At 39.8% G+C, this 19419-nt stretch overlaps 2 protein-coding genes across 2 annotated transcripts in view; both read left to right on the top strand.

The window, feature by feature from the left end:
* Positions 1–1276, top strand: part of LOC138013986 (choline/ethanolaminephosphotransferase 1-like) — a gene marked incomplete at its 5' end in the record, with an annotated part of 20928 nt that extends 19652 nt beyond the window's left edge. Inside the window, one exon of the mRNA XM_068861019.1 lies at positions 1–1276. This exon is cut by the window's left edge and continues 1624 nt beyond it.
* A 5928-nt stretch (positions 1277–7204) lies between these two features.
* On the top strand, positions 7205–19039 carry LOC138014255 (nidogen-2-like). The gene is made up of 6 exons (XM_068861300.1): positions 7205–7359; positions 11792–11865; positions 13612–13752; positions 15863–16087; positions 16191–16341; positions 18787–19039. The coding sequence occupies exons 2-6, from the start codon at positions 11799–11801 to the stop codon at positions 18794–18796; spliced, it is 594 nt and encodes a 197-aa protein (XP_068717401.1). The 5' UTR covers positions 7205–7359; positions 11792–11798; the 3' UTR covers positions 18797–19039.
* Positions 19040–19419: the final 380 nt, after the last annotated feature.

The following is a 19419-nucleotide window of genomic DNA, read 5'->3' as shown; positions in this document are numbered from 1 at the left end:
TAGAAGAATCAATTTCCGGAACTCCACCATTTTTAGGCGTTCCGGTTTCACCGAAAAGTGTAATGGGGCGATCATTAGAACTCAAGAGTTCGCAGCAACAGCGACAAATCTTTGTGTTTACAAGTTTAGTTGGAGATTTTTGCGCCATATTCGTAAATTACAAGCTATTTTACACCCGGTAGTTTACGCATGAGCAGTTTGATAAATCAATTAGCCAATCAACACTGATTATTCCAGAGCTCCTTGTCTTGGGGCTGACCAAAAGGTACGTGGGCTCTGGGAACGAGATTGGCACCACCCCTAGGAAACCCGAGTATCTCGAGATGCGCAGAATGTATGCGCAATAACACTAGTAGGCACCTTCCTTCAAGTGAACAAAAGTACAATTGAACTATTTTTTTCACCTTGAATTTCCGTTCCTATTTATTTCTGAGTTTCGATTCTTTGATTACCTACAATTTTCTTAGCAATGTAATTTTAATCAAGTTTTAGTGATTTCCATTTTCAAATTTAGGGATTCGCTCTTGTCTTGTTAACCGTGTGTGGCTTTGATCGTAGGATTGAGGTGTCTTTGTTTTCTATTTCGAGTGGCATCAGTTTAATTTTTATTAGACTTTTAAGCCTCCGCTTGCCACAACTTATTTTCAGCGTTCAAAGACTTAAAATATTACCATTTGCCCTAAATCAAATACAACTTTTTCCTCTGTTTTACGATTTTTTAAAAGTATTGTCCTTCTTCGCTATTAAGATAAGCTCGCAGGTTTAGTTCCAAATTTCGTAAACGCCTCTACTATTTAGCTCTTTTAATAAAGCGGAAAATGAGTTTTCCCCTATTTATACCGTGTTTCATAATTCTTGAATACATCCTTTAAGTTTTGAATAGAGTTTTCTGTAATTCAAATTTTAATTTTCCATTTAATGCCATCAAGGTAATTTTGTTTTGATTATTATTACGACTTTTTTTCTTGAAATACTGAATGGTGGTGTCGTCATTGGTTGTTTATTTCGTGATAGATACGATATTCGCCTGTATGTAATGTTTTCGATTAAGTCCTGTGGGTCTCTCGTAGCCTACTTGGAAATGAATGTGTTATATTATAGGCTAATTAGTTTTTTTTTGTTTGTTTGTAAATCACAGAATGGTCATTCCTTCATTAAGGTAAAGTTTACTAATTACGTTAAACATTTAAACTGTGTCGGTTTTACAGAGATGTATAATGCGCACCTGTTAACCGTGACCTTATTAATGAATTATTAAATACATTTTACAACGGAACGTATGCAGTGAATTTAGAGCAGTTTTCAATTGAATGTAGTAAGAAAGTTCGTGATTGGTTTGGCCTTGCATTACAACTCTAAAAGTTGTACTATGATTTAAAAAGAAAAAAATACGTTCTTTGTTTCTTCAGATTTTGAAAGGGTGTTTGCGTAACACCTGCCTACCAAATATTTGTGCTTTGATTTTTATCGAAAGGCTGTTTGCTTTGAGTGAAGCTTTGGATTTAAAGGTCCGCCATTACTCACATTCAAAACTGACCGACTGGACCTCAAGAGGTTACAGTCTGGGGAAAAGCGACGTCATTTACTCAACAGTACCAATTAAGTGGTACTACGACCAAAAAACTATTCTTTTTTTGCTTTGGATTTCAAAACTATGTTAACTAAACACTAACTGACCCAAGTTTTAAGTTCTGATTTTAAAAAGAAACCTGTTTATTTTAACTGGAATTTTTTTATTTATTTGTCCGCCATTACGTCAAAGACTCACTAGTTCACGAATGCAGTGATTCAGTGTGTACGCGGCTGAATTAATTTATGTAGCACGGGAGTTTCGGGCTTTCAGACTTTTAAACTCGTGTTTTGCTTATATAATAAATTGCGTTTACGCGCTGAAATTTTAAGCTAGTGAGTAAATGACGTCATTTTCTCTAGATTCAACCCTCTTAGGTCCAATCGGTCAGTTTTGAACGTGAGTAATGGTAGTCTCCTTCGCAGCCGTTATGAGGGTCGTCACGCAACGCTCTTCCCCACTAGTTGGGAGGAGCGTTGCGTGACGACCCTGAGAACGGCTGCGAAGGAGACTAGAGTAATGGCGGACCGTCTCAATCCTCAGGCAGACCAATTTGAGCCCTTAGTGGCAAACACATTTATTTATGCACCTTATTCCAAAATGGCCCCCATTTTAGTATTCTTTTGTTTCCTTGCAAATTGGCCCTCTTTGCCTCGCTTTCAAAGATAAAATTCAAAAAATATTTAACCTTGAACGAGGCCAAAATCAAACAAAAGAATACTAATTAAAATGCGGCCATTTTGGAATAATAAAGCGGTATATACTTCTGTCACAAATCTTTGAGCTGAAAATATTATTTGCCGCGTTTTCTAGTGTAGTTGAGCTGAAATGACTTCAAGTGAAAAGGGAAATAACTAAAGGTAGAGGTCAACGTTAAGATTGACCTCGACAGCAGTCAGTTTCTCTTGATGCGAACAAGGCGATTTTCGTTGGCTTCTTTTGTTGTCTGGCAACTTGTCGTTACACAAAGCAGAGCAAAAATGAACCGAAACCGAGTAAAGTAGAACGCCTTGGCGCTTACGAGCCTCTGCGGAACGGATGAAGCTTCATTATTTCTTGGCAAAAAGCTGCCGGAAGCGTTTAATTTGTTATTATCCATTCTGCTTTTTTCTTTGGTATTGACGTTCCAGAAGGGGAGAGTTATCAACTGAGAATTCCCTTTGACTTTTTTTTGTTCCCTCCCCATCTGATGTTTTTTGTCTCCCTGAAACCGAAATGGTGAAGAGATACGCTTGCTTGTCTCTGAAATAAGTCTTTACTGCAGGTTTCACTGTACGTATTTGTTCAATCTAGTCGAGGACTAAGGACCTCGCCTCTTCATGTGAGCCCAATTGACTCGGCTGGCCCGGTTTCCGAGATCTCGCCTCAACTCAAAATCCTTTCAGTCCTTTGAAAAAATTTCGATGTGTTCATATGAGAGGGTGGACTGGCTCGGTTGTCGAAATCTCGGTTTTTCCAACCTGGATCTCAGTAAGCGGGCTGGAGATTTTGCCATATGCCGTTTAGCAGGAGGAAATTGATGCAATGCATTTTCGTGATAGAACGGACTTTACCGAGTTTTTACCACTCTTTTTTTCAATAATGAGGCTTGGAATAGTTTCATTTGATAGGTAACATAAAGTCAAAAGAAATTTGAGAAATTCTTGCAAGGCTTGTTTGTATGTTTGTACCTTTGCTGATCTCGGAAATCGGACTGAAAGTCGCCATGTGAACAGAAACCAATTTTATCCCGGTAACCGAGCAATCCCGGTCAACCGGGATCGTGTGAAGAGCCCCTTAAAAGAAGACTGTCATTGCCATCGCGTTTACCCTTCAGTCAAAATAACTTTCATAGCCTCCATTGAGGTCACTGCTCGTATTCATAGACATCACCAGTCTAAAATTGAGCTTATTACACGTGCATGAGTTTACGCATCTGGCTGTGCTCTGGTAAGCTGTGGTCTGGTACATGTGGAGGTTCGTCCAAGTAAACTGACCGGGATACACGCTTTTTCACCCTGGATGGTGAAGCGGAGTCCAGATCCCGTGCAGAAAGTAATTGAGCACATTTCGAAGGTACACCTCCGAAAAAAGTTCGTGAACTTTGCTGTTAGTACGTCTTTCATTTAGTCTTTAATCCGATCATTCTAGTGCTGAACGATTCTGGATCGATACAAACTGTTGAAACGAGTCATTTCTTGAACATGTCGGGACGATTCCCTATATTTGAGCATTGGCGTCTCAGAACAGTCCACTGCCAGGGACAAGATTGTATTTAAAAGGAAAGCGCCACAAGCATGTGTCCGAATCCCATCTTCAAATTTTGGAGATGTCCGATCGATAATCAGCTTAAATCATGGAAACAAGTACATTTTTTCCCTTCAACAATCGGTTTTGTTTTTCTTTCTTTTATTGTAGATGACGTGGATCTCGTGAAACTGCGAGAAAGAGAACGCCCTCTTAGTTTCTGAGAAATAAGGAAGACAGTGACGAAATCAACAAAAAGCTAAGGGGAACGCCCCACTGACATAAATAGTTTCTAAGAAAGTACAAAAAACGATGACAAAATCGGGCCAGCTATGATCGAATCACGGTAGCCGACGATGTCAGCTCAGTTAAAATGTAGAGGTTTCCTGTCTACCCAGACATGCTGGCCTTCTTCACCTATATCCATTTTTTTCCGGCTAGTCACGCAGTCTTTCCTCCCGAGCGTTGGGGAGGAAAAATTACGTGTCGAGCCAAAGGAGAGTTTGTCTTGAAAATTCTGAAAACAATTTCCTAATTGTCCTCGAGTGCGTTTGGCCCAAAGATAGTAGCCCGAGGATAGTAGCAGCGAAATTTACAAATGCTGATAAGGAAACAAAGAAGCTAACCAGATATCTGTTTTGGCGATGACGTAACCAACTACAGCTCATTAACGCCGGAACTAAGTCATAAAAGACGCTTCCGTTTTGTGACAAATCAAACATCATATACACCAGAGAACATGTATTCTACGGAGTCTTTATTTATCAATTTATTTATTTTTTACGAAAAACAGTCCGTTTACTGAAAAAGGTAATCTCTACAATGTAGACTGCGAGCAGTCTCTCTTTGGTTCGAAAATCCACTGAGAGAACGTGATATCCGAGGGGCGAAGCCGCGAGCCGTAGGGAGGCTCGCGGCTTCGCCCCTCGGATATTACATTCGCTCAGCGGATTTTCGAGCAAAAGAGAGACTGCTCGCAGTCTACTTGGTGGGCCGACGTTTGACGCAAACCCCAATGAAGTATAAATTTTCTGAAAGCTTAGTAATTGTAAATTACGAAGTGTTATTAAATTATATGAAAGAAAGGAAAGGAAAGGAACTTTATTTAAGTGTCTAATTTTCTAGCGCTGTAGAGCAATAATCGGAAACACTGTAAAAAATCAAATCAAATTTTGGTTTTTGAAAAAAAAAAAACGTTTTTCGAATATAACCCCGATTTCCGAAAGTACCAAGGTTCACTAATCAACTTCGTGTCCGGTCAGATTTGGGTGAGGGAACGCAGTAAATGCCCCTAGATGGCTTCAGAACACCTTTCTTTAAATAAACTGTGTCGGGGAATTTCGATTTTCTGCCTCGTTCGATAGTTATGACTACTTTAGTGAGGGGAATGCGTATTTGATCGACTATCAAAGTTAAATGCGTGTCAGAAACACACCACACAAATAATCAAAATTCCCCGACACAGTTTCCGAAGCCGTGTTCACATTAGGCCTCGATTATGATCGAATTATAATCGAATTAAATATGAAATGGGTTCACATCAACTAATTACAGCGCTTGATTAAGATTGGATTATAATAATTTCAAACAACCTCAAGTGGGTTGTTTGAAATAATTACAGTGCGTAATTGAACAGAATGGCGAACACGTGGTGGTATATGAGCAGACGAAACTTCTAATCGCTATTTGGTGTCTTCTTCTATTTTCGGAAGCTATCCTTGGTTCTCTTCTCGCCTCAAGCATGGTGATGATAATCGTGGCAGCCACGCGGTACTGCGCCATTTTATCTCACACCGCGAGGTCACACAGAGCCACAATTAAATAAAATTGAATGGAGTATTATAGCCTGAATCATACTTCTGTTGATCATAATCAACGTTGGGGAGCTTAAGCACAAGCTTTTTTGAGACGCGGACGGCAACCGGAAGTGAGCTGTTTTCCCTTTTAACTTGTATTTGCATTGCTAAGTATAGATGATTAGTAGAAAAATCTGGGATACACCACTGTGCTGGCACGCGAACTGTTCTCTTCCGGCTGCCGTCCGCGTCTCGAAAACGTGTGTGCTTAAGCTCCCTGTTGAGTGTGAACACGGCTTTAGACAAATGTGTCAATAAGACAAAGCGGCATTTAGTGCGTCCCTTGTCCAAATCTGACCGGATTAGTAAACCTTGGTAATTTGAGAAATCGGGGGCTATATTGGAAAAAAATTAATTTTTCTTTTTCATTTAGTTGAATAAATATACACTTTATTGGGGTTTGCTTCAAGCGTTGACCCACGAAGCGGCGCCGACAAATGATGGTCATTTGGGGTACGCTGATACTGCCAACTGGAGTAGTAGTCACGGTAGTCGTGGTAAACTTTATTTAAGTGTCAAACGTTCTAGCGTAAAGACACTAATTGGTAACTCTATCATGAGTAAATAAATGGAAGGAAATAATATAAATAAAATCTATATGTACCATAATGATAGCAATGAACACGTTAGTTCTCGAACCTTGTAATAAACATTCCCTCCACACCCCCCCCCCACCCCTCATCAGGATCAAAAAGGTAAATTATCACCCCTCCCCCTAGTTACAAACTGTTGTTGATTGCTCCAATTGTCATAAATGAATGTTTAGTACAGCAATTTGCCTTAATTTAATTTGACTTGAACAATAGCCGATGAATGTGACCACTTCCGATCGAATACGTTTTATATCACGTTGCAGATATAAAAAAACGGAGCCCATTGTTCGATATCAAAAAGAATCGTATGCACACAAAGCCATTAAAGAAAATTACCTTTCCGGAGTTCTGGTGAGAAAATGCATGCATGTTGATATTAAACCACGTGCTGGGAAGCCGTGAAGGTTAAAGGGGGTTAGAAGTTGCATGACATCTGAAAATCGTGTTCTCGGCCGATGAATTAGGGGTTAGAAAATTAACAGTCAAAAATCTGAAGTCGTCATTTTTCATGCCTAGTTTACTTTCATGTCTATCATTTTAGTCTCTCCGTTATTCTTTTTTTTCGAATTCAAACAGCATATATGTAATTAAAACCGCGTAAGTCATGCCACATGTCATTTCGCAACGTCATCTTACCCGCTGCCATGGTCGCTTTAAGAAAGGAATGTAACACTTTGATTGAGGTGGAGCTCTGTTTTTAAAATAAGCGATCCATATGTTAATACGACACATGGTCCCCCAAAAACACTCTTTGTCTTGTTTATCGTATTGATAGTTGAAGCTTATTTTCTATAAGTGCAGATCCAAAAATAAGTTATGGGAACTCCCCCAGGTAAGGGGTCGCTCAAGAAAAGTCTTCTTAGAAAAGGTACGTGATTGTGCGGTTAGTCATGGCCCGATAATGTAATAATCCGTTAAGCCAGCCAACTACAAAGCAATAGACACGTGATTGGCACGAGGAGGCGTTTTGAACTTCGCTGTCGCATATAAAAGAACGATTTTTGTGACACAACCCCTGAGTTGAGTTTATTGACGACCAACTACTGTTAGCAGCTTCAACGCCAGTTCATCTTGTACTCAAGCCTTGACTGTCTGCATAGCTCGAAGTAGCAAGGTAAGTAATCGTCTATAAATTCTCTGGCATTGCAAGGAGGTGGTGATATTTTTTGTTTGTTTCATAAAAGTGCCTTTGCACTTAATCGGGTCGGTTAAGAACTATTTTAATTCTGCAGTACCTTTCAAAGAGGGATTACGTGCAATTACTGCAATTTTTTGTTGTCTGCATAGAATCGCTATCTGCACACCTCAGACGATAATTAAGGTTATGCATGCTCCAAGAAAGGCTCAAAACGCCTCCAGAGGAATTCTTTTCTGCAATGTTTTTCCAGCGACTCGAGCTCAATTTAAAGTATTTGTCAATGTGGTCACATGAGTCAATTGTAATTCTAAAGCAAGGTGATGCGGAAGTTGATCATGGAGGGTCAATCCCCTACCTAAATGTTTTGCTTGCCTCTTGTATTGCTAGTTGAGAAAAGCGAAGAGATATGTGACGTTTCTGACGGAAAGTACCACCTTTTGCAGACATGGAAACCCTAAGGTTTCTTTTTTATAACGAGCATTTCGCTAAGAGGTCCGATGATTCGTGCAGAACATGTTTCGTTTTGCGTTGGTTATTTCCGAGAATATTATCATTCCGCGTATTGATGTCTGTTCAATTCAATTCAAATCACTTCGAACGAAACAAAATGAATTAACTTCCGCCCCGCCCTCATTTTGTCCCTTGCGGGGATGGGTGAGGTTTGAGGGGCGGTGCTCACTCGATGCTTGATTGCGCTTAAATATCTGAAATGTGGTGAGGACAAGACACTGACGAGACGATTAAGCAATGTGGATTGAAATGGGTCACAGCTTTGAAAGCGATGTCTTCTTCCTAAATTCCTGGAACTGTACCTGTCCTACTAAAAATGAAACTAGCATGAAATATTAAATTTGAGAAGGTCAATAAGTAAGTGTGGCTTTTCGCCATCAGCCTTGGATTATATTACCTTTCTTTTTTAGGCGTAGGGGTCAGAATATGCAAATTTGTCACTCACTCACTCAGTTGTAAACTAATCGAAGTCAATTTCCAAGATATACCAATTCGTCACTCAGTCAGTCAAATCGATATGGCGACATATCATTTAAATCGATATGGCGACGATCAATATCGATTTGTTGACTTTTCACTTTGCAAAGGAGTGCTGAAACTAATCGATAAGTCAACGACCAATATCGATTTTTCCAAGATATACCAATTCGTCATTCAATATCGATTTATCCAAGATTTACCAATTCGTCACTCAGTCAGTTGAATTCAAATCGATATGCCAACGAGCAATATCGATTTTTGGACTTTTCACATTCCGAAGGAATGCTGCAACGTAATACGTTGAAATACTCTTCGTCTTTTCTTCGTTCCGACGGGATTGATACTCATTGCAGTAAGCATGTGTTACCGAGCCATTGCTCAGTGTCACTGTGCTATATGTTGAAAATGAATGCGAAGAGACATTTGCTGGTCGATCCTTCAAGTTCACAAATCCACTCGTATATTATCAAAGGAGCACACCGTGAGATTGCACTGACAGCTGTGTTCACCAAAAGTAAACTTCTGCTCTTTAGTTTGTTGTTACTTCATCAAAAATTCTATTGGTTATATTCAATATGCCTATAAGGTGTACTTGTAACATATTCAAGAGCTAAAGGCGATTAAGTGTAACAGACGGGGTTAAAACCACTCGATAGCTGTGATTACAAACTTGAGAAATATCCAGATGTTTTCGGTACCACCTTGTTGTCAGGGGCAACCAACGACCAATTTGTTGTAAAATGTATTATTATACCCCAGTTAATGAAAATAAATGTTATTAAGGCATTTTCAGGTGTTTTTCAGTGTTGCTGGGAAAACATTATCTGTTCCTTTTTCCCAGCAAGACACAAGAAATTTCCCAGCCAGCCAGATAAAATTGGTTGGTGCAATCACTCTGACCAGCCGTCGTATGTTTGTGACTACTCTCTGGGAAAGGGAAGGGTGCTTTTCTTTTTTTTTTTTTAGTCGTCCTCAGTCTTCAGAGTTTCTACAGCCAGCTCGGGTTGAAATGCTAGAAAAAGTCAGTAATTCCCAGGCAAAACCTCTATCAATAACAAAATTTCCCAGCCAGCTCATCGAAACACCTGTATTTTTGCCAGCCAGCAAGATTCCTCTGGGGAACAGATAATGTGAGGAACAGATTCGTTGGGTGCCTCTGTGTTGTAGTTGAACAGAAGCATTCCTTTACGATAAGAATCAAACACGACTCTTCACTCTTTCCTAGATTAATAGCTATCCTTCGGTACTCCATAGGCTTTTAACCAAGAGAACCCAACGACACAATTTTCAGAATTGACCTGTTAGCAACCAAAACGCTTGCTTAGTGGCTGAGAAGAAGTTTTTGATTAATATTTAACTTCCGTGGGAAAAAAATATGCGTTGTTCACTGCCAGCAAGCTATGAATGTACTACTAAAAGACGCCAACCAGGATTCATGTTCATCATCGTTTTCCCAGCCAGAAAACAGATTCTATATCGATTTTCTCAACAATTTTTATGGGTCCCCGGCTTTTCCCAGCCAGGGGATTATATCCAACTTCAACAATCTCGTAAAAAGTTTAATAGGAGCCGAAAACACCGCTGGGCGATTATTTTCACCTGGCTTTTTTGCATCTGTAAAATGCAACTACATATAGCATTTTTCATGATCCGTTCCTGATTTCGTGAAAAGGTTAAAAGGTTATGGAAACAATCCTTGTTTTTACTTAGCGCAAACGGAGGCATTCGTAGCTGTTTACATAGCTGAGGACCCTACAGATATTTAAAAATAACCTGGTGTAACCTGCCAATGATTACGCATTCTTTTTAGATAAAAATCAAACACGAATTCAGGCGTTATTTCCTAACAAGATCAGAAAGCAACTTATCGCAACGGAACTCCCATTTTGTAAGCAATGAATCCACGACTTCTTCACAGTTCTCCTTTGTTTTATTTATTCAGTTGATAGTGTCGTTAATTACACCTCGTACCTGCGGCAATCGGCAGTGAGTAAGTCACTCATAAATATTGGGGTCTGTTACGATGGTGGCTCAATTGGCTCGTTTGCTCGACAGTGGATGGCAAACTAGCCAAATGAGCCGGCTCGTCAGTAGTCTCTAGAAGTAGCCTTGGATTCTGTCAAGAGTCCGTCACCCAAGAATATGATTGACCCAACATCAGCGTCAGAAAAGTGTCCACTTTTAAACCTAGTTTTGCGGGAAAAAAAAACAATATAGGAAATCGGCTAACTCAATGTTGTACCCAATTCAAACCCTTTGGGAATAAAACGTTTTGCTCCAGGTATTTCCATATCATTTAAATGTGAATGCTACATTGTACTGCAAATACAATAGACAAAGAATCTCAATCTCATCCCCAGAGCCCGCTTTTCTTTTGGTCAGCACCAAGAACATGGACTCTGGTCACCTCCAATTTATGCGCAGTCGTAGTGAAGGTCCGTTTTTGTAACCGTTGACAACCACTGTTGTATCAAATTTTCTGAGCTTGCGTAGATGGGCTGGAAGTCCGTGATTTGCGGACTTCCTTCCTTGGAGTCTGTGTTCTTGGTGGTGACCAAAAGAATCTTAACCCCGGGAGATGTGAATTAGGTACAAAATGGGCCATTTCCGAGTTCCTGTTAGTTTCGGTCTCGAAATGAGTCTTGGTGCTCAACTATTGTAAGGGAAATGAGTTTGATTTGCATAAGAATACCCAACTCATTTACATTTGAATGGTTGTGCACGAGGACTCGCTTTGAAACTGAGGCATGCAGCAACTCGGAAATGGGCAATTGAGTTAGCCGATTTGATCTATTGTTCATTTTCCCGCAGTTATTAGCTCGTGGCTGGGTTAGGTTATTGTATGATGTTTTTTTTTTACACCAAGGATGAGACAAAACTTGGTTTAAAAAGAGACACTTTTCTGACGCTGATGGGGACAAACCTGACACCAGATTCTTACTTTTGGATAATGGACTCTTTGTTTTATAGTTTAGGCGCCTCTTTATTTGAAAAACAAGTTTAAAATGTTTAAGCGTTTTTGTATTCGATCTTTAAAAGAGGGTCTCAATGGAGTAGTGGCTTTTACGGCTAACTGTTAAAATTAAAACATTATAATAATTAAATTAACCGAAAATATTATAGTTAATGTCCATTGGTGTGGGGTATGGCAAAATCATGAAAAGTTATAGGGAACATTCTCGGTTGACCGCAAAAAAATAATCAGTCCTGTACTGACTATATACTGTGGGACGTAGAAATTTGGAACTTTTCATTTCCAAGAAATAAAAAAATGGTCATTCAGGCCAAGAACGTCAATCAAATTACTTTTGAAAGAAGCACTATATTCTTTATCTTCACCGATTTTTAACTTCTGTTCCATGCAATACGGTCAATCGAACGCAGCCTAAGTAACGAAATCCTATAATCCCTGTTGCAGATAAACCATGGACCTAAAGATTCGCGTGTTCCTGTTGCTGACGGTTTGGGTAATTGCTGCAAGCAACGTGGAAGGTACAAAGCTAACGTTTTCTTATAGCTAATAACCGGCTATATTTTTTTGTTTATTTTCTTTTCCAGGTAAAATGTAAGAAAATAGCCATTTTTGGGTGACTTTTCACAGGAATGAAAACAGTTTTTTAGTGATATGATCAATCATACCAACCAAAGGCAGCGTTGGTATTCCAAAATGTTCCATGCAATGTAATATCAATATTCAAGACCAGCGGCCCGTTTCTCGAAAGCCGTCCCGAAACCTTTTCGGGACCGAAAAGCCATTTGTGAAACTGCCAACCTCTCGTTTTGGAAAGCTGATCTTTTAACATGTTTTCATGGTAAGAAAAAGAAAAATGACTATGAAATTTGACGACTTAAATCTTCTCCGTTCTTTAGATACAAAGGGAACTTTAACACCCGAAAATGACCCGTAAAGTTTCGGGACTTTCGAGAAACTCGCCCCAGGGGCCCGTTTCTCGAAACTCCCGAAACTTTACGGGCTATTTTCGGGTGACACAATTCCCTTTGTATCTAAAGAACGGAGAGGATTTAAGTCGTCAAACTTCACAGTCATTTTTCTTTTTGTTACCTTGAAAACATGTTAGAAGATCGGCTTTCCAAAACAAGCGGTTGGCAGTTTCACAAATGGCTTTTCGGGCCCGAAAAGTGTTCGGGACTTTCGAGAAACGGGCCCCTGCAGAGGAGTCCATGACTAGAAGTGTACAACTTCATTCAACATTGTATTTTTATTCTTTTAGATATGGGTCACTTACTCGGTTAGTTCCCTGAACTATTTTGGTGTCCCAAACTTTCGCGCAATTGCTGTATTTTAGCTATCTGTATCCATAAAGTTCGCTTACGTTTAAAAGAATTATTTTCAAGGCTAAAAAGATGCGGTAATAGTTACATCGGTGAGACCACGAGAAATGGGCAAATACGAATTGACGAACATTTCAACACTTCTAATTACTCTGAACCTGCCCGTCATCTCCGCGAGAATCCTTCGCATTCTTTTAGCCGGCTAAGGCTGCACGGCCAAATACTTTTATAAGCGTAGAGTCCTCGAAGGCCTAATGATTCAACAGCTGAAACCTAGTTTGAATAGACAAATCAAGTCCTTGTCACGAAGCTTTTCCCATCGGGAATTACCTAAAAGATATGAAATATGCTGTAGCGGATGGTATTTTATACCCTGATGATGACTAAATGTCGAAAACGTTCGGTTTTTTACTCTAAAAATGTTTTAGCCTTGTAAATAGTTCTCTTAGCTATCTGTGATTACGTTGTTTTTAGATCTTGTAATTGACTTAATATTAATTTTCTGTAATTAAATATTTGTGTGAGTTAAAATAAAAACTGATTTGACTTGACTTGATATGCCAACGTTTTCGACTCCAAGGTGTACTTAATGTAGATTATAAAACGCAAAAAAAATGGTTCTATTTTTTCGAGTTTCTGCCAGTATTAAGCTGTCACTGGTCGGAAAGAATACCATTTATGTTTGTAGCTCAAATCATAGCGAATAAATTAAGCCCACATTTGGCTCTTTTCAATCTAAGTTGTTGATGATGAATATAGCGAAGATATCTGTTGACAAACATTGCTTTTGTTATTCAAATTTTCCAACCACAGGAACAAAAGACCCTTTGTATCGACAGCCAATGAAACTCTGGTTGGCACATTATTGACAATAGGTGACGTCAACGATATTTTGCCTATAATTACGAGCGTTTTTTTAAAAAAATTATTCTATTCTTTTAACAGGACTGAAAGGGTGTGACTGGCCACGGGGTACTTGCACATACATTCATGACCCCTGTCCCCCATACTGGGAACGGTGTGCTCAGTATGACTCGTCTTGCCCTCTTGCTACCAACCACTGCTGCTGCCGCAAACACATACCTGGTAAGCTAATCAAGATCACTACAGAAAATTTTAGCTACAGAAAATTTGTATAGGTGAAACGTGCGAGTACGGCTAGTGAGAACTTTGATCATTGCTGCTCATAAATCCCCAAATGCACGAGCAAGCTCATACGATTTTTTATTTATTATACAATCAACAAAATTACTCCATCTCTGTTTTTGCATAGCAAAGCTCCCTACTAGCAACTCTACATTGCAACTTCTATTACATCCTATAACCTATTTATGCATTCGTCATTGACCAATCAGAAACGCGGCATTCTGATGAGTCTACAATGAATAGTAGAATTCGCATACCTAGGGAAATTTGGATATCTCATCTTCACCAATAATAGACTCCGAAAAACTTTTGAAAAACGTGCCTCTAATGATAACTTAGGCTCTATTGGCCAGCCGTTTTGTGCGCCCGCGTTCCTCCGCGCACAACGCAGCTGGATGTCTAGTCCAGCCGATTGTATTTTCCACCATCGCCTGCCTGCCAAGTACAAAATACAATTGGCTGAATACAAAATACAATTGCGACGGGTGCTACGTCACGGACCAACGACGCGGACCAGTGATTCAGCCGTTTGTTGGAAGGAGGATGTTAACCGCAATCCCCAAACGGCTGGAAATCGAGCCTGATGATAACTAAGAACTTGACAAACCCGCTGGTAGATTGTTTGCTCCAAATGAAGGTTAAAATAGAATCACAGTTACTAACACAACTTTTTGGGAAGCAAAACAAGCAAAAGAAGTCAAGCAACTCAACACTAATGTTGCTACCAATGCTGAGAACTGGTCTTGCCACCTTCGGGATCAAGTCAGTTACATTCGACTGAAAATTCCCCGTTTGCACCTAACACTATATCGATTCAGCAAAGGCGCCCTCTGATCATGAAGATTATAATTTATCTAGCGTGCTTGGGAACGAATAGTAAATTTATTAACTATTGTGGAGCTAACCCGTGCAGACATTTACATGTTAGTAACAAGATTTCAAAATGAATACGATATCTAAGAGGCAGCCAGCTAGTGCAGATCGAATAATACTGGTGTGATACGACAGAGCGGAGGGAGCCCTGTGATAAGCCTGGCCGCTGCATTTTGCGCTCTCTGTGATTTAGCAAGATGGATATCCAGTGGAAAAGTCGCTATCCAGAGTGCAAAATATTCTTCTCGTTAACAAACACTGACAAAGGTTTTCGGACATGCCTTTACTTAGAGTATTATGGTATTTTTGATATTGGCCAATACGTTTTGGAGTACTATATCATGCTTCAGTGAACTGGATATCCATTGTTTTGATGCAAGTAACCCCCCAAAATGAACTGTATTATGGGATTTGCGAAAATAGCGAATAGACTTCTTTACAGTTGGGTGCTTAGTTACCTGACCTTTAAAATGAAAGTGAGGCTGGTGTTGACCTTGTAATGATACAGACCTCCATCCTTTCCTTTTGTTGTCATGCTAATTAGTAAGAATTTACAGAAGAAAAGCAGTGAGGTCTCTATCAAAACAAGGTCAACACCAGCCTCACTTTCATTCATAGGCCAGGTAACTAAGCACACAACTGTGAAATGGACTATTCAGGTAATCTTACCCGCTCTATGCTACACTATATCAACGACGTACAAACAAGGTCGTAAAATTATAAAAGAAGAGTCAAGAAACGGAAGTAAAGATGCACATGGCAAAGAAACCCGTAGAAAACCTCACACCTTATTCAAGAATGGCCACCATTTTAGCTGGGTCAGTATTCTTTTGTTTGTTTGCCTCATTCAAGGTTAAATATTGTTTTGAATTTTAAGTTTAAGAACGAGGCAACAGAGGTTGATTTGCAAGAAAATAAACGAATACTGCAATGGCGGCCATTTTGGCACGAGGAGTGCATGGAGGCTTGCTACGGCATCCTCAAAAAAATTCGACGTTAAACTAATAATTTGGCGTGAGTAAATGATGGATTAATTCGTGTGTAGCACAGAAACAACGACGACGATGACAAACGAGTGCACAAAGGCTATCACAAGCCGAAGAAAAAAAGATTATTGCATGGCGTCCTCGACGTGATGTCGCAGCGCTAACCAGTTGATATTTTATGCTACTTGCAGGTACAACTACGCCGCCGCCAAGTACTTTGCCACCAACCACTCAACCCACTCCTTCCCCAAAACCAAAAAATGTTTGTGACTGGCCACGTGGAACCTGCACATACATATACGACCCCTGTCCGCCAGACTGGCACCGCTGCCCACAATACGATACAGGATGCACGGTCGCTACAAACCATTGCTGCTGTAGGGATAGAGTTCCTGCACGAGACATCGTGAATGCAGGTAAGGATGTTATTATCTTCCGGACTTTCATATACTTTCATCTACATTTTGAGGCTCTGACGAATAGCAAGTTAAATACTAATAAAGCAATTAATTTCCACAGTTCGAGACCCGGCCGCTGAAATGGTGTGCGATTGGACCAAGGAAAGGACTTGCTGGTATCGTTACGATAAAACTACTTGTCCAGAAGGATTTACACGCTGCCGTCAATACGATGGAGGCTGTGAAAATCCTGCCAACTGGTGTTGCTGCCTGTAAGTAATTTTTCTTGTTGTCTTCACAGACTAAGCCTTCTGAATAAATACTTGACTTTAAAACATGACGACGGTTACGGCAAAAGCAACGCCAAGAAACAGTCATTCTGCACGTGCGTCATGCATTTTAGTACATTTCTCTGCCGTACTCCACAAAACAACAACGTGAAATGACCAATTTTAGGTTTTGACGGCAACGTGGGAATGCAGCAATGAACACATTTTTTGTACCTTTACTTCTAAACCGTTCGCACCAATCCCGTTATCTGATGGCTTGCCTGTTTTGCACCGGCTCCGTGAACGAGATGGACTCAGTAATAACAAAGTTGTTATGATAGCGCCAAGTTATATTTTGGAGTGACGCTTTCGTGGAAGTTGCCGTAACCCACTATTGGTGGTTTTCACGTAACGTCATCGGCGCCATCTTGGTGGACGAAAACAAAAGACCTCTCATTAGCTGCTTTTGTTCGTCCACCAGCAATTGTATATTACCAGAAACCAGGAGCTCCTGCTGAAACCCATAAGGGTTGAAACGTGTAACGGCCCCTTGTGTACTGGGAAACAAGCTTCTGAATTTTCAATTTGCTAAGTACCATATTTGGAACAAAAAGAGCGAGGGGTTTCCAAATATGGTACTTAGCACTGAAACATTCAACCAATCAGTTCGCACTGAATATTCGGAAGCTGTGAACGCGCGTTACACGTTTCAACCCTTATGGGTTTCTGATATTACATCATTGTTATCGATTGTTTGCAAACCATCTATTGTCTAATGTATAACTCGACTGGTTTTTGAAAGCAGCAATGGTGATTTAACTGGGTCCAGTTATCAAACTGACGTCATGCAAGAGTAATCACTTATAATGTTAGAAAGAGCCAGGGCTCGAAGTCAACCCTTGACGCAAATAGGCCTTGTTCACGATAGCCACCATGTTGGTTTTCAAATTGTCATGCAAATAGCCATGTATTTTGCTGGGGAGCAAACACTGGAAAAAAGGCAAATTGCGGAAAATCGGCTCGTCGAAATATTGAAATAACATTGCTAAAAGTGCATTTTAGAATTTAGAATTAAGTACCTTTTATAACAATTTTATATATTTTGATTGCATTTGACATTTTTACTTTCTACTTCGTTATCTGCTCATTTTTCACCAAAAAAACATCGAAGTAACTTGTGAAATCATTCTATTTTACTACTTAGGTGATAAACATTCAATGAACGTGAAACAAATCATCTGTGTGGCGAAGATGTTCGTTACATCCTCTCGAACTTGTGTTGTTTGCCCCCTCAGAAGTGTGTAGCTAATTTGCATGATAATAGCAAATCCAACATGGCTATTGTCTTCGCCGCCTAATAAGTGACAGACACAAACTGCTCCTTTCATGGCATAATAAACGTCGTAACTTTCACATGGGCCACTTCGGATCTTTGTTTGTCCCCCAAAATTTTGCATAACCATTGTTTCCAGTTTCCCTTGGGACTTACAATTGTCCCAAGAGAAAACAAACACAATGCTTAGTCTATTGTTTTGTAATCAGTCAGTCAAGAATTAAGTACTCAATATTGAAAGTGAAATTTCATAATGAGCTATCTCTGAAAATTTCAACGGGATACCCTATAAATCGTCTGAAATTTTAAGATTTTACAAAAATCATTAGAGCTTTCGCCACCAAAGAGTTTATCCGTTTTTGACGGCCAATACCTGGTTCGTCATCAAAGCTAGAAGACCTAAAATTGGAAATTTACCTAAGTTTAACAAGTCCTTTTACCTTTTGAAGTCAATTTGTAAATAGCATGACGTCTTCTGTGAGCGAACGTCTATGTTAATGAAACAAAATGCAAACAATGACGTCACCAAAGATGCCCTTATGTAGTCAATGAACGCGTTCCAATAAGGTAAGAAATACAGTAGTAGATGATCAATCCAAAACTGAGGAATCCCCTTGACCCTTAAGGCCCCGGAAAACGGCTTAAACATTTCCTTCAACATCTGTTCCATTTTGTTGAACAGTCAGCGATATCGAAACCGGTGTTTGCCAGCCCGTTTCAACCGTGTTGAAACATGACGAATCGATGTTGAATGAGTTGAAAAGCGTTTAAACTTTGCTTTAACAACCCTTCAACCCTCCAACATTGTTAGGTATGCGCGTGCGCACTACTAGGTCTCATTGAAGTATCCATGTCCATATACACAGTAACAACAGGCCTCTCTGGTGAAGCTTTGTTGAATCAAATGTCGATGACGCGTTGAAACCGTCTGCTACCCCAGCGGTAAACATCGTTCAACAGCGTTCAACAAAATCGAACGGTTGTTGAAGCAAATGGTTAATAACTCTTTTTTCTTTTTAACTCTTTTTTCCCGGCCCTTTACGCAGCTATCGACGCATCACAAGCGAAGTATTCGCGATATCTCCGCTAACTATCCTTACTTTCTTTCCAAACAGAAAGGCATGAACCCAGATGACCAGGATGCTTTTATCCGGCGGATTGGAGCCCCTGAGGACAAACAGATGCTTAACATGCCATTTATACTTAAGGAAAATGCAGCTCAACAATTACATGAAATAACAAAAAAAAAAGATGAACAATAAAGAACCCGGCTTATTTTAAGCTGCATTTGAGGCAGAAATTTTGTAGCTGCAGAATTTTTTTAAAGAGTGCTTTAAAAACGGGAAAAATAAAGAAGCCTTAAAGAAACGATCCAGTTGTTTTGTAAATTTGGGTGACACTTAATTTTTCATGGTTCTCCTTATCGCAGTTACTCTCAGACTTAATTTACATCCAAATAAACACACTCGCCCCAACAACAGTAGGCTGATTTCACAAATGACATGGCCAGTATAATACTAAAGCAGTATAATAATGCTAAGACTACTACTAATAGCAGTATAATACTTCATCACCCACCCGGGTATATCGTTCTGATCGTTTACTACAACAGGTTGTTCAATGTTCTTATTATCAAGATAATACGAGGAGCCGATGACCATGAGTTCTGACTTAGAAAGGTGCATTGGGAGTTTATTTTGCATAAGCCATTCGCGTACGTGGTAAAATTTGAGTTTTGTTTTACGATA

Source organism: Montipora capricornis, chromosome 8, assembly GCF_036669925.1.
Source record: "Montipora capricornis isolate CH-2021 chromosome 8, ASM3666992v2, whole genome shotgun sequence".
NCBI lineage: Eukaryota > Metazoa > Cnidaria > Anthozoa > Scleractinia > Acroporidae > Montipora > Montipora capricornis.
This window is presented reverse-complemented; position numbering and strand designations above follow the sequence as displayed.

Bases quoted from the DNA above. Each gene is read 5' to 3' on its own strand.
- LOC138014255 (XM_068861300.1), top strand. From the start codon at position 11,799: ATGGACCTAAAGATTCGCGTGTTCCTGTTGCTGACGGTTTGGGTAATT. The intron at 11,866-13,611 runs GTACAAAGCTAA...TTCTTTTAACAG, and splicing joins TGCTGCAAGCAACGTGGAAG to GACTGAAAGGGTGTGACTGG. The intron at 13,753-15,862 runs GTAAGCTAATCA...TGCTACTTGCAG, and splicing joins CTGCCGCAAACACATACCTG to GTACAACTACGCCGCCGCCA.